Source organism: Meriones unguiculatus, chromosome 20 (assembly GCF_030254825.1).
Source record: "Meriones unguiculatus strain TT.TT164.6M chromosome 20, Bangor_MerUng_6.1, whole genome shotgun sequence".
Taxonomy (NCBI): Eukaryota; Metazoa; Chordata; class Mammalia; order Rodentia; family Muridae; genus Meriones; species Meriones unguiculatus.
In genome coordinates, this window is record NC_083367.1 from 34,908,195 (window position 1) to 34,920,360 (window position 12,166).

General features: G+C 38.4%; 1 protein-coding gene across 1 annotated transcript in view; it reads left to right on the forward strand.

Moving 5' to 3' along the window:
- The window catches only part of Tbc1d32 (TBC1 domain family member 32), a 223,224-nt gene extending 211,465 nt beyond the window's left edge, over nucleotides 1–11,759 (forward strand). Inside the window, exon 33 of the mRNA XM_060373683.1 lies at nucleotides 8,458–11,759. Coding sequence (XP_060229666.1) covers nucleotides 8,458–8,577 — 120 coding nt within the window. The 3' untranslated portion in view covers nucleotides 8,578–11,759. The remainder of the gene's footprint in view (nucleotides 1–8,457) is intronic.
- The last annotated feature ends 407 nt before the right edge of the window (nucleotides 11,760–12,166 follow it).

A 12,166-nucleotide genomic window follows, 5' to 3' on the forward strand; every position in this document is an offset into this window, starting at 1 on the left:
CAGCCTTACCAGGCCACAGAGGAAGACAGTGCAGATACTGCTGATAAGACCTGATAGGCTAGGATCAGAAGGAAGGAGAGGAAGACCTCCCCTATCAGTGGACTTGGGGAGGGGGTATGTGTGCAGAAGGGGAAGGAGGGTGTGATGGGGAGGGGAGGAGAGGAGGGAAGAGGCCATGGGGGGGATACAAAGTGAATAAAGTGAAATTAATAAAAATTAAAATTAAAAGAAAAGAACATAGCAGCCTATCAGTATTCTGTTTAGATTAGGCTCAAGATTTTCAGTGGGACCATTGAGAGGCTAGACTCCTTGCCTGTATTTCTAACACCCCAGTGAAGAGTGGTTGATGTTCTCTTTTTTTCTGTCTTTTATTTTATTTACTTTACATCCTTATAGCCCCTTGCCTCCTCCCCTCCCAGCCCCACCCTCTTTCTCTCCCTCTCTCCCCTCTTTCCTCAGAAAAGGGGAGCTCCCTTTTCCATCCACCCCAGCTCGTTAAGTTGCTTCAGTACTGAGGGTGTCCAGGCCACTAGAGGAAAGTGATCAAAAAGCTAGCAAGTGACTCGATGTCTGATGCAGTCCCCACTTCCCTTACTAGAGTACCCACTTGAAGCCTAAGCAAAACATTAAATGTACAGAACAAAGAGAGAATATTAAAAGCTGCAAGAAAAAGGCCAAGTCACCTATAAAGGTAAACCTATCAAAATTACACATGATTTCTAATCTGAAACTCTAAAAGCCAGAAGGGCCTGGAAACAGATATCCTGCATACACTAGGAGACTACAGATGTCAGCCACGAATACTATACCCAACAATACTTTTAATCATCATGAAGGAGAAATCAAGATATTCCATGGCAAAAAAAAAAAAAAAAAAAAAAAAAAAAATTAGACAGTACCTATCCAAAATCCAGACCCACAGAAGATATTAGAAGGAAAACTCCAACCCAAGGAGGTCAACTGCACCCAGGAAAACACAGGAAATAACCCCACATCAGCAAAACCCAGTGAAGGGACTCACATGCACTCTACCCCCGCCAACATCAAAATAACAGGAGGAACAACAGCTGGTTGATGTTCTGAATCACTAAACTGGAAAGAGAAGCAGAGGTAGCTGAGATCAGTCAGTGGAGAGCATCCCTGGCTGTCAGCCCCAGTGCACTGTGGGAGCACTGCAGGTGGATGAGGAGTGCAGCTCGATGGGGTTGGGTTTGGATGGGTACTTGATTTCCTGTTCTCCTTGTACCATTAAGCTATCAGTGTCCTTAAATGTCATGATATCATGAACCCAGTATAAGGTAATGTCTATGCTTTGTTGTTGGCTTGGTTTTAGCCTTTTATTTTTATTTATGTACTTATGTATTTATTTATTTACTTATTTAGACAGTGCTGTACTACTTAGCCCCAGCTGACCTGGAACTGGCTATCAAGGCCAGGCCGACCTTGAGTGCTAAGTTAAGGACATTCACCACCATTCCCGGCTTGCTTTATATTTCACAATATCCTTGTAGATAACATCAGAATATGAGCTGTTCCATAGACTAGCCAAGTGCATTATCCTCACACCTTGGTGAGACAACTTTTGAAGCTATGATGATACACTCAAGCTTAATGCTGAGACTCAGTGGCCATATTTACTTATTTATTCATTTATTTTATTCATTTATTATTAATTTTTCTCTTTGAGAATGCCAGGGATTTCAAAAACTTATATGTAATAGCCAACTGGAAATCTATGGCCACCACAATTTCAGAGAGTAAAACATCCAACAAAATTAACTAGAAAATCCAAACCATTTTCTCTTTTTAGAAAATATTGTTTATTTTGAAAACACTGCTAGTTAGAGTCTTTCAGATGCGCTCAGTAGACTCCTGTCATACGTTCAATGCACATCCCATCTGTCTTTCTAAACAAGGATTGATCATCTCACCCCATGTCCGCTCAATTGATTATCGTTTTTAGGTGTATAGATTTCATTATGTTTATCATATCTTATAGGTCTATATAAGTGAGTATATCCCATGTTTGTCTTTCTCCTTCTGGGATATTTCACTCAGAATGATCCAAACCTTTGGCAGAGTACAGGGAATCATAAGAAAGAAGGGGAGTTAGTCTGATGGGGAAAGGATAGGAGCTCCACAAGGACCAAATATATCTGGGCACAGGGTCTTTTCTGAGACTGACATTCAACCAAGGACCATGTATGGATATAACCTAGAACCTCCACTCAGATGTAGCCTGTGGTAGCTCAGTAACCAATCGGTTTCCCAAAGTGAGGGGAACAGGGACTATTTCTAACAGGAACTCAATGACTGGCTCTTTGGTCTCCCCACCCCCGAAGGGAGGAGCAGTCCTGTTAGGCCACAAAGGAGGGCTTTGCAGCCAGTCCTGAAGATACCTGATAAAACAGGATCAGATGAATGGGGAGGAGGTCCCCCCTATCAGTGGACTTGGAAAGGGGCACGGTGGAGATGAGGGAGGGAGGGAGGGATTGGGAGGGAATGAGGGATCGGGACACGGCTGGGATACAGAGTTAATAAAATGTAACTGATAAAAAAAAATTAAAAAAAATAAAGTAATAAAAAAAAAGAAAATATTGTTTAGTAGACTTCTGTATAACAGGAGTATAAAAAGCTTATCCATGCCCGTGGATTCATTGGAAGCCTTGTTTGTAGGGTCTAGGGAAGGCTGATATCCCATGGCCTGGCCTGCCTGATTCTTCCTCTCTCACATGATCATCGGCTAGCAGGGATTGTTAGCATTCTCCTGTTCTTGAACCCCAATGCCAAGACTGTGGGAAGACTGCCTTCCTCTGGAAACCGGGCTGTGAAATTTCAAAGTGCTTAATTAAAATTCCTCTACTGAATCCTGCATATTATAGAAAATTAATTTATAATTATGAGGAAAATCAGATTGATTTCAGCCCAATCAGTAAATTGTTGAGAGGGATTTTTTTTTCTTTTTTGATGGCTGTTGCAGCTGCTGTTACCAGAAGGTAATGACAGAGTAGAAAATGGAGAATAGACAGAGAAAAACTGTTTAAATGATAAGATTTAGAAGACAAAAGTGTACATGTTATTAATGAAGTTCATCCCAGGGAATAAATAAAGCAGAGTTAGTACAGCATCAGCTGTATTTTCAGATGTCATCTGCATTGCTGTCCGTCAAGTGAAGTCTCATGTTTTATGTGTCTCTCATCATGTTAGCAAATGCCTCTGTCCACTCACTGACCCATCTTCCTAGCCCCAAGGGCACATATGTCTAATGATAAATATTTCAGCTGAACAAAACACTTCTTTAATGCTTTCTATTAGATGTGGCATTATTGCAAATTGTTTAATCTTTGTTAAATTTTACAGGTTTAGCAAATCAACTACCTTCCATTTTAACCCACTCAAGGTTTTTTTTTTTTTCTTAAAATATTTTAATTTACCATAACCTTGCAAACACATTACTAATCAAATGTTCAGAAATGAATAGACTCTGTCATAAAATCATAAAACCAAGGAAGGTAGCCCAGGATAGCGTACTGATCTTCTGTACCTTGTGTTTACTTCACACTAAATCGAAATGTCAAGCTTAGTGGGCTGTGGTTGCTGAAAAACCTTTTGACAGATATTAAGTCTCTAGTATCTTTGAAAATTATAACATGTACAAACAGCTTTTAGAAGTGCAGGTATAATTTGGCTTTCCCCATAGGCATATCCCTGAGGATTTATGAGAAAAGTCAGAGATGTCTTAGTATCTGTATTGGTTAGTTTCCTTATATTCTTGGCAAGGAATTGAGGATCAAAAACTGAAGTCAGTAATCCCTGATGTATCACCCTCATCTTTTCCAGTGTCTGATATGCTCAGGAGAGGGTATTCTAGCCATTTCAAGACTGTCAGTTGCCATTGTTATGACTAGCATTAATGGTTTAAATGCTTATTGAATGCAAGGCCATGGACAAAGGATTTACTCTTTGATTTATTCTAGTACTTGCTCTGTAGCAACAGTTTTGCAAGCACTGTTGGAGTCACATGAAAAAGTGGCCTTGCCTCACATGGTTCTTAAATTCTTCTGTGAGAAACAGTATAAGTAGATAATATTCCTGACATTATACTTGTTAATGAAGGACACTCTGACAGGGTGAAGGAGACATTGTTTGAGATACCCGAAAGGATAAGAAGGGTCCAGAATGTCTTAAAAGAAAAACCTTATAAGGATCTCTGGGATGGAGAAAAGCCTTCATCCAAGCATATAGAGGCAGCTTCAAAGATCAGGAGCAAGAACGAACTGAGTGCCCTTAGAGAAGTAGTTTTCAGCCTGTTTCTATTCAGTTCTATTGACCTGTGAAGGAGTCAATGTTGTGGCTCTTTAATACACTTCATGTTCTAGGACTTGCAGCCATAAAACTATGTTTATTGCTATTTCATAACTATAATTTTGCCATTGCTATACATCGCGATGTAGATGCCTGATATGCAGAATATCTGATATATGATCCCTGTGAAAGGGATTATGACCTAGAGGTTGAGAACCGTTGCCTTAAAGGGTCAGGATTAACATTGTAAACAGAACAAATTGAGCATATGGTAAGAGACAGGACAGAGACCATAGAAGGCTTTGTGCCCAGTGATAAGGCTTTCAGGTTTTAGACTATCTTGTCCACGGAGCAACCCTGTTATTGTGGTCCCCATTGGTACGTGGGGAACCAAGATTTACAGTTGGCAAACTTGCATAATCTAAAAATTGGCATGGAGAGGTTTTGAACCTTTATTGTGTGAATCTAAGTCCTCTGTTCCCCTTAAATCAAATTGTCCCTTCTTAACTAGTATGGTTACCTTTTGTATAATGTTCTAAATTCACTGGACCCTGATTAAATATTATCAACTGTAAGAAAGAACTTGGAATTGAACTTTCATATTTCAAAGAAAAAAAAGGAAGTAGTGTTTACATCATGTGATGTAATACCATACATAACACTGTGGTTAAGAATGGTAATTTCTAATGCTTTTTGGCAATTCAACATCCCAAAACCAGAATTAATGATGAAAGCAATCATTGAAAGCAAAGTGACTGCATAGAAATTAGGTATAATATGAAATGTGGTGTGCTCTCACTAAACAGCCTAACCCAAATTTAAATTATTGCGGTATAACCTATCAAAGTGTTTTCTTGAGCAAGTATCCCACCATTGTTACAAAAGTAGTTAGTGTCACTGTACTTTACATGCTTCCGTATTCATAGAGCAAGGTGATTGCCGTGTTCTTACATCTGCAAATGAAACTAGGGAAGTGCTACTCCAAGGAAATGGTTAGTTATTGAATAATAGACTAGCAATCTAAACGATTATAATCACAAGTAAGATTACCCCAAGAAGAGCATTAGAGAATGTCTAGGATGACATGAAGAAATTCTACTTTAAAAATTAAAAGTGAAGCTTGGCTATTTTAAATTTTTATTCAGAAAAAAAATGCCTGCAGATTCTTAAACATGAACAATACTATTTAAAATTGCATTTGTAATGTACATTTAAAATTTTCACTTATACAATGAGCCCTCAGTAACCTTATATGCTATTATTATGAGTATATCTGCAGTGTTGTTACTAGAATATTTCCTTTAACTTTAAAATTAATATCTAAGAGAGAAGCCAGTTTTTGAAAAAAATATACATTTTAAAGAAGAAATATATTTAAGCCAAGTATTAGCCATGGCTTGCCTGGGTAGTTTTATGTTTAAAGGAACATAGAACAATAATTAAAAGATGTTAGGTAGATTTTTATGTTTTTTCCAGAAAACTATTGTTAGGGCTATTGTTTAAGTGCTATTGTGTTCTATTGTAATTTGCACTTAATGAATAATAACTTTTATTTGAAATTGTGAATGTATCAGGAAGCAGTTCCCATAGCATCGGATCTTCTCTGTTCGGAAAGATGTTACTGGAATTGCCTTTCAACTTAGGGATACTTTTAGTGTAGAAATTATCAAAGCCAAGTCACATATAATTTTAAGAAAATGAGTGAGTTCATAACAGTTCTATACTTACAACAATAGCTATTTAGAATAAAATGGTCCAGTGAGATTAGTCTCACTTTGATCCTTTTCCAACCTGAATAACTTTATTAAATTTTTATTTTTTATATTAATTACAGTTTATTCAGTTTGTATCCCAGCTGTAGCCCGCTCCCTCTTTCCCTCCCAATCCCACTCTCCCTCCCTCATTTCCTCCTATGCCCCTCTCCAAGTCCACTGATAGGGGAGGTCTTCCTCCCCTTCCATCTGACCCTAGCTTATCAGGTCTCATCAGTACTGGCTGCATTGTCCTCTCTGGCCTGGCAAAGCTGCTCCCCCCTCAAGGGGAGGTGATCAAAGAGCCAACCACTGAGTTCATGTCAGAGATAGTCCCTGTTCCCCTTACTAGGGAACCCACTTGGATACTGAGCTGCCCTGGGCTATATCTGAGCAAGGGTTCTAGGTTATCTGCATGCATGATCCTTGGTTGGAGTATCAGTCTCAGAAAAGACCCCTGTGCCTAGAATAAGTACTTTTGATAGGTAGAAACTTACAAAGAAATAGTCTGCCATCTGTCAATTGAACATCTATTTGTTTTGTTCTCTTTATTGAGACAGGGCCTCAATATGTTGCCCAGGTGGCATTGAACCTGCTGTCCTCTTGCTGCAGCCTGTCAAGGGCAAGGATTATAAGTGTGTGTCACCATATCCAGGTGACTCAGTTGTGTGCTGGGTAGTTTTATGTCAACTTGATACAAGCTGAAGTCATTTGAGAGGAAGGAAACACAAATAAGAAAATGCTTCCATAAAATCAGATTGTAGGCAAACCTGTAGGGCATTTTCTTATTAGTTATTGATTGGGGAAGGTCTAGCTCATTGTGGGAGTTGCCATCCCTGTACTGGTGGTCCTGGGTTCTATAAGAAACCAAGCTAAGCATGCCATGAAGAGCAAGCCCGTAAGGAACATCCTTCCACAGCCTCTGCATCAGCTCCTGCCTGTGGATTCCCAGCCTGTTTCATTGCCTGTCATGATTTTCTTTGCTGATTCTGTGGAAGTGTAAGCCAAATAAACCCTTTCCTTCCCAAGTGCTTTGGTTGTGGTGATTCATCACAACAGTAATAACCCTAAGAGAAGTTACCTGTTTGTTAATCTGAGGGCATGCCTGAGTGAGACCTTTGCTATTAATAATCTAGGATGCATTCCTTATCTTACTCACTTTTATTGGTAATGTCCAGAATGAAGAGCTTATATATACTAAAAGAGCATATGAGTGAGCAGTGGGAGAGTGGATGGCACAGTGTCCTTTACCTAAAAATTAAAAGCAGAGTTCAGATATTTCTGTTGGGTAGTGTTTTCCATAGCCTTAATGGTATCATCTGTAAACATTGGTTCTTCAGCTCCCTCAACTTTGTTGATTAGTAAGTTTTTTAGGTTGTCTGTACCTTTTCTTCACTTTCTGTGGATTTTGAGTGAAACACGGCACAATAATAATAAAGTTCCTCATAACTCTGTGAATCATTACTCATAAGTAAGTATATATGAGCCTTTATATATACACATATATACATATGAGGCTTTTAAATTTTATGTTAAAGGTTGCATGTTTTTTTTAGCTACCTTACATCGATGTCCTTTTTTATCAATTCTTGCAAACTGTCTGGTATCTGATACATGTTACCTTTCATTCTTTTGGTCTGCTACACATACACACACACACACACACACACATATTCATCTTTTATTGTCTGTTAGCTGTAAGCTTGAGGAAATCATGAATTGCTTCAAAATTTTAAGAACTCAAAAGCTAACACAGTTGTACTGACCTGAGAACAACTATTCTGAAGATTTTCAAAAGACCTTTTGGATAGATACTACATTAGATAGTATTTGAGTGTGCTCAGAGAGAGTCAATCCTTAAGCCCCAAAGACTCTAAAATTCTAAATGCCCTTGCTGTTTATTCTCAAGCCCCTCATTTGAGACACTAACCATGAAAGCACAAATGATGATTTGCCTCCCCGGTGCCAGCATCATGACCCACCTGCTGATGTAGGTTTTTATGAACAGTGGCTTCAGCATGGATATTCCTTACAACATCACAGCATCCTTTTATAGATACACTTTAGGATCTTTACTAGTTGCATGCTCACCACTGAAACATAGGTCAAATATTGGGAAGATTTCATCATCTGAGAGTTTAAGTTTTTTTGCTGCTACTGCTGCTGTTGTTAGCTGTAAAGTGTTTTTTTAATAACCTTGCTTCACCAGACCCTGATTCATTCCTGACTGTCATAGACACAGCTTCCCAAATGAAGAGCAATTACACGTTTACTAGCCATGTAAACTGCCTCAGCATCTATTGCTGAAAACAGATGATACTTCAACTACTTAAATATCATTCATTTGGAATTGTGCATCTTTCTCTAAGTAAATAAACTTCCCTTCATATTTTCCTGGCAGGAAGAAGCACTGCGTGGGTTTCGAGTGAGCAACTATTTTGAATACATGGAGACTTTGGAGCAAAACTACCGGCCAGTGCTGCTGAGAGACATGCGCGGTATTAGAGCACAGAGCACATAGATCATGAGAGGCACACTCAGATTTTGCTCTATTCATTTGTACAGGAGATGAGGCAACTTGGTTGTGTTCTGTCTACATCTGTTATGTGTTCTCTATGTTCCCGTGCACTGGGAATCAATACTGAGAGGTTTGGAACAGAATAGATTTGTGTTGCCATTTCCTTGGTTTGCGAAATGAAGTGAGTTCATTTTGGCAAGTCCCTGGTTCTTTTAAATTGTTAGGATCAGTTTTAAATTATAGTTTTAATTTTATGTTTGACTTATAAAAGGATCAAAGACCTTAATGTAAAACCTAAAAAACTGAAATGACTAGTGGAAAACACTTGAAGATATGAGCATGGGCAAGGCCTTCGGAGTAAGATCCCAATAGCTCAGGAAATAAAACGAGCACAGGTAGATTGTGCAACGTACTTGTAAAGTAAACAAAACAGAAGGTAGGGTAAAACCCCTAGCCAGCTACTCACCCAATAAGAGGCTAATATTTAGAACATAGGTTGAAGTAAATTGAAAATAATAATAACAAAAAAGACTGCAGTCAACAACTGGCCAGAGAAGTGAGCATACACTTCAGATGATGACTACGTGAAGAAGGCACGCTGCCTGTGCCCATTGGAAATGCCCATCGGAACTACTTAACCTCCGCAACATAGGGGAGGAGGCTTATAAGTTGGTAGCGGCAATATAAATTCATCTAGCCGCTACGGAAATCAGTATGGAGCTTCCTCAAAAAACTAAAACTTAGCCATACAACTTACATGATATCAATAAATAAATGTATATCAGAGTACAATGGAGATCTCTGCACATCTTTGTTTATCGTGACACTATTCACAATAGCCAGGTTATGGAATCGGCCAAGCTATCCATAGTTGTGTGTACACAACAGAGTTTTACTCAGCCATAAAGAAGAAGGAACTTAAGCATTTGCGGAAAACTGGGATGAGAGATTATGTTAGGCGATAAAAGCTAGTCCCCTAAAGACAGGAGTATCACTTTTTTTATCTCGAATGTGAAAACTGGGGGCCAAGGCCTGAAAATAAAAGAATGAGCAGCGTGAGAGGTCCAGAGATTACAAGAATGTGGTGGAGGTACACTGGCTTCTTAGGGGCCCAGACATGGCTCAGTGCTTAAAGGCGCTTGCCTCCAAGGTTGACACCTTGATTTCAACCCCTCACACCCAAGTGGTGGAAGAAGGGAACTGGCTGTGCTATGACGTCCACACAATCATTCTAGATGTGCCTGGAACTGTAAAGTAAAACGTTTTTTAATAAAATAAAACAGTAATGTGAGACATGTGTGTTGGTAATGACATAATGAAACCTTTTTTACAGTTAATACAATTTTTTACCTAAATTTCCCAACACCTACATCATTTCTACTGTGTGCCCCTATTTTCTCCTAATGATCTTGGGAAGTAGAAGCAACATTTTTGAAAGAAAGAAAGAAAAATAAGGAAGGAAGTCTGGAAGAAAGGAGGAAGAGAAAAAGAGCAAAGAATCTGAGTACCAGAAAGAGTCCATAAAGATGAAGCAAAAGCCAGTTTTCTTCATTTTTATGACTGTGCATATGGAGAAGCACAGTTGCTTATTTCCCCTGATGAGGAACGCAGAATATCTACCAGGACATTGTCCAGAGACATAATTGTCTTTCTAGGAGGCACTTTTCATTTTGATATCAATTTCTAACTTTTCATTTGTGGTATCGAACTCACATGGTTCATTTAGAAGACAGATTGGCTCCCTCATGCTTTTAAGCATTCTGCTCTTATTTCTTGGTGATAGATTTGATTTGCACCAAACTCAGAAACATTAAGAAGAACAGATTTCTAAATTGAAATGAGTCACACTATGTTTTATTTAAATAGAAGTTCCGGTGCCCATAAGATTAACATGGGAGAGGCTGTTTTTCTTGTAACTGTCCATTTACTGTTTGAAAGCCAATACTTAAATGTGCTATTAATTTACTGATTTTAGGTGTTAAAAATTATATGGGTTATTTTGTATTCTTTTCATATATAACCATACATTTTAAATTAATATGACTTTTTCTCTTTTCTACAAAATGGTCCATGCCCAGATTTATTTTTGTCAGCATGTGAGGCAACTGGCTCTATACAGTTTTCAATTTGGGGATGTTTAGGCATTTGAAATATGCTTCTTCCCAAATCAGGTTTTGTACTGTCCATGCCAACAATAGCTTTCCAGTAATGGTGTTGTTAAAGGGCATTGTAAATTGGAAGAAGGAAATTGAGCAAGTTAATTAGACACATTGCACATTTGGCTCCCACTGAGTGAGTGAAGAGAGTGGGAGATGACCCCAGTGTGTGCTTTGTCTGCAGAGTGCCTCAGTGGAGCCAGAGTGTGGGCTGAAGGTTCCACTGCCCTGTGCTTCTGAGTTATGCTCTTAGTGCTAAGAGGATGGAGCCTCCTTTCATGTGAAAGCTCTTACATTGCAGACAGAAATGATTTGTATCATCAGTGATGGATGACTTTAATTGGAAATTCATGAAATATCTAGAGTATGACAGTTACACTTTAAAAAATGTGACATTATCTGGTTTTGATTTTCCTTTGGCAAAATTAGACACAGAACTGAGCATGGTGGTTCACATTTGTAATCCCAGCACTCAAAAAACAGAGGCAGTCCTTCAATTCAAGTTATAGACCAACTAAAACTACATTGTGAAACCCTGTCTCAAAAAAAGATCAGTAAGTAAAATAATAAATTAGTAAGTAAAATAAAATAGTGAGAGTGGGCAAGATGCTTCAACAGATAAATATGCCCATTGTCAAGCCTGATAGCCATGGTTTGATGCCGATGACCTACACAGCAGTAGAAGAGCACCAGCTCCTCTGAGCATATCTGTCCCCCACCAAAAACAATTTATTTCATTAAAAAATCAAGAAACCAAAAGCCAATCAAAAATTAAAAATAACTAAGAAATGTCTTAGGAAGAGTGACTTTAATTGGTTTCATGGAAGAGAACATAAAATATAGTTTGTGTGGCTATCCCTGTGATTCATGTTTCCACTTATTTTAAGAATAACACCCTTCAACAATACTGCCCTGCCTCTGCTGTGAAATTAAAGTGTGAGCTCCTGGGAAAGACTTTGCCTCCTATTTATGAAGAACCAATTCATATAGTTTTCAAAATTTAATGATAAATAAAAGCTTATGATATAACTGTCTTGTGAGAATTTTATTAGTATATAAGTCTTTGACCATCTGTTTTCACATTTTTATATATAGTGGATAGAGGCATAATAACTCAGTGATTAGGTGCTTTCCAGAATGCACAAGGCTGTGAACCTGATCTCCACAACTCCAAAACAATGCTTAGTATAGGTAGGAGTCTCAGCAAAGTATTTAAACTTCATTAAAATACTCTATTTAAATCTGTGATTGTCTTTTTTCCCAGAAGTAGAAATTCACACATGGTATATACTCACTTATAAGTGGATATTAGACATATAATATAGGATAAACATAAAATCTGTACTCCTAAAGAACCTAAGCAAGGAGGAGGACCCTGGGTAATATGATCAATCCTCACTCGGAAAGACAAATGGAGGAGCATTGGAAGAAGGAGA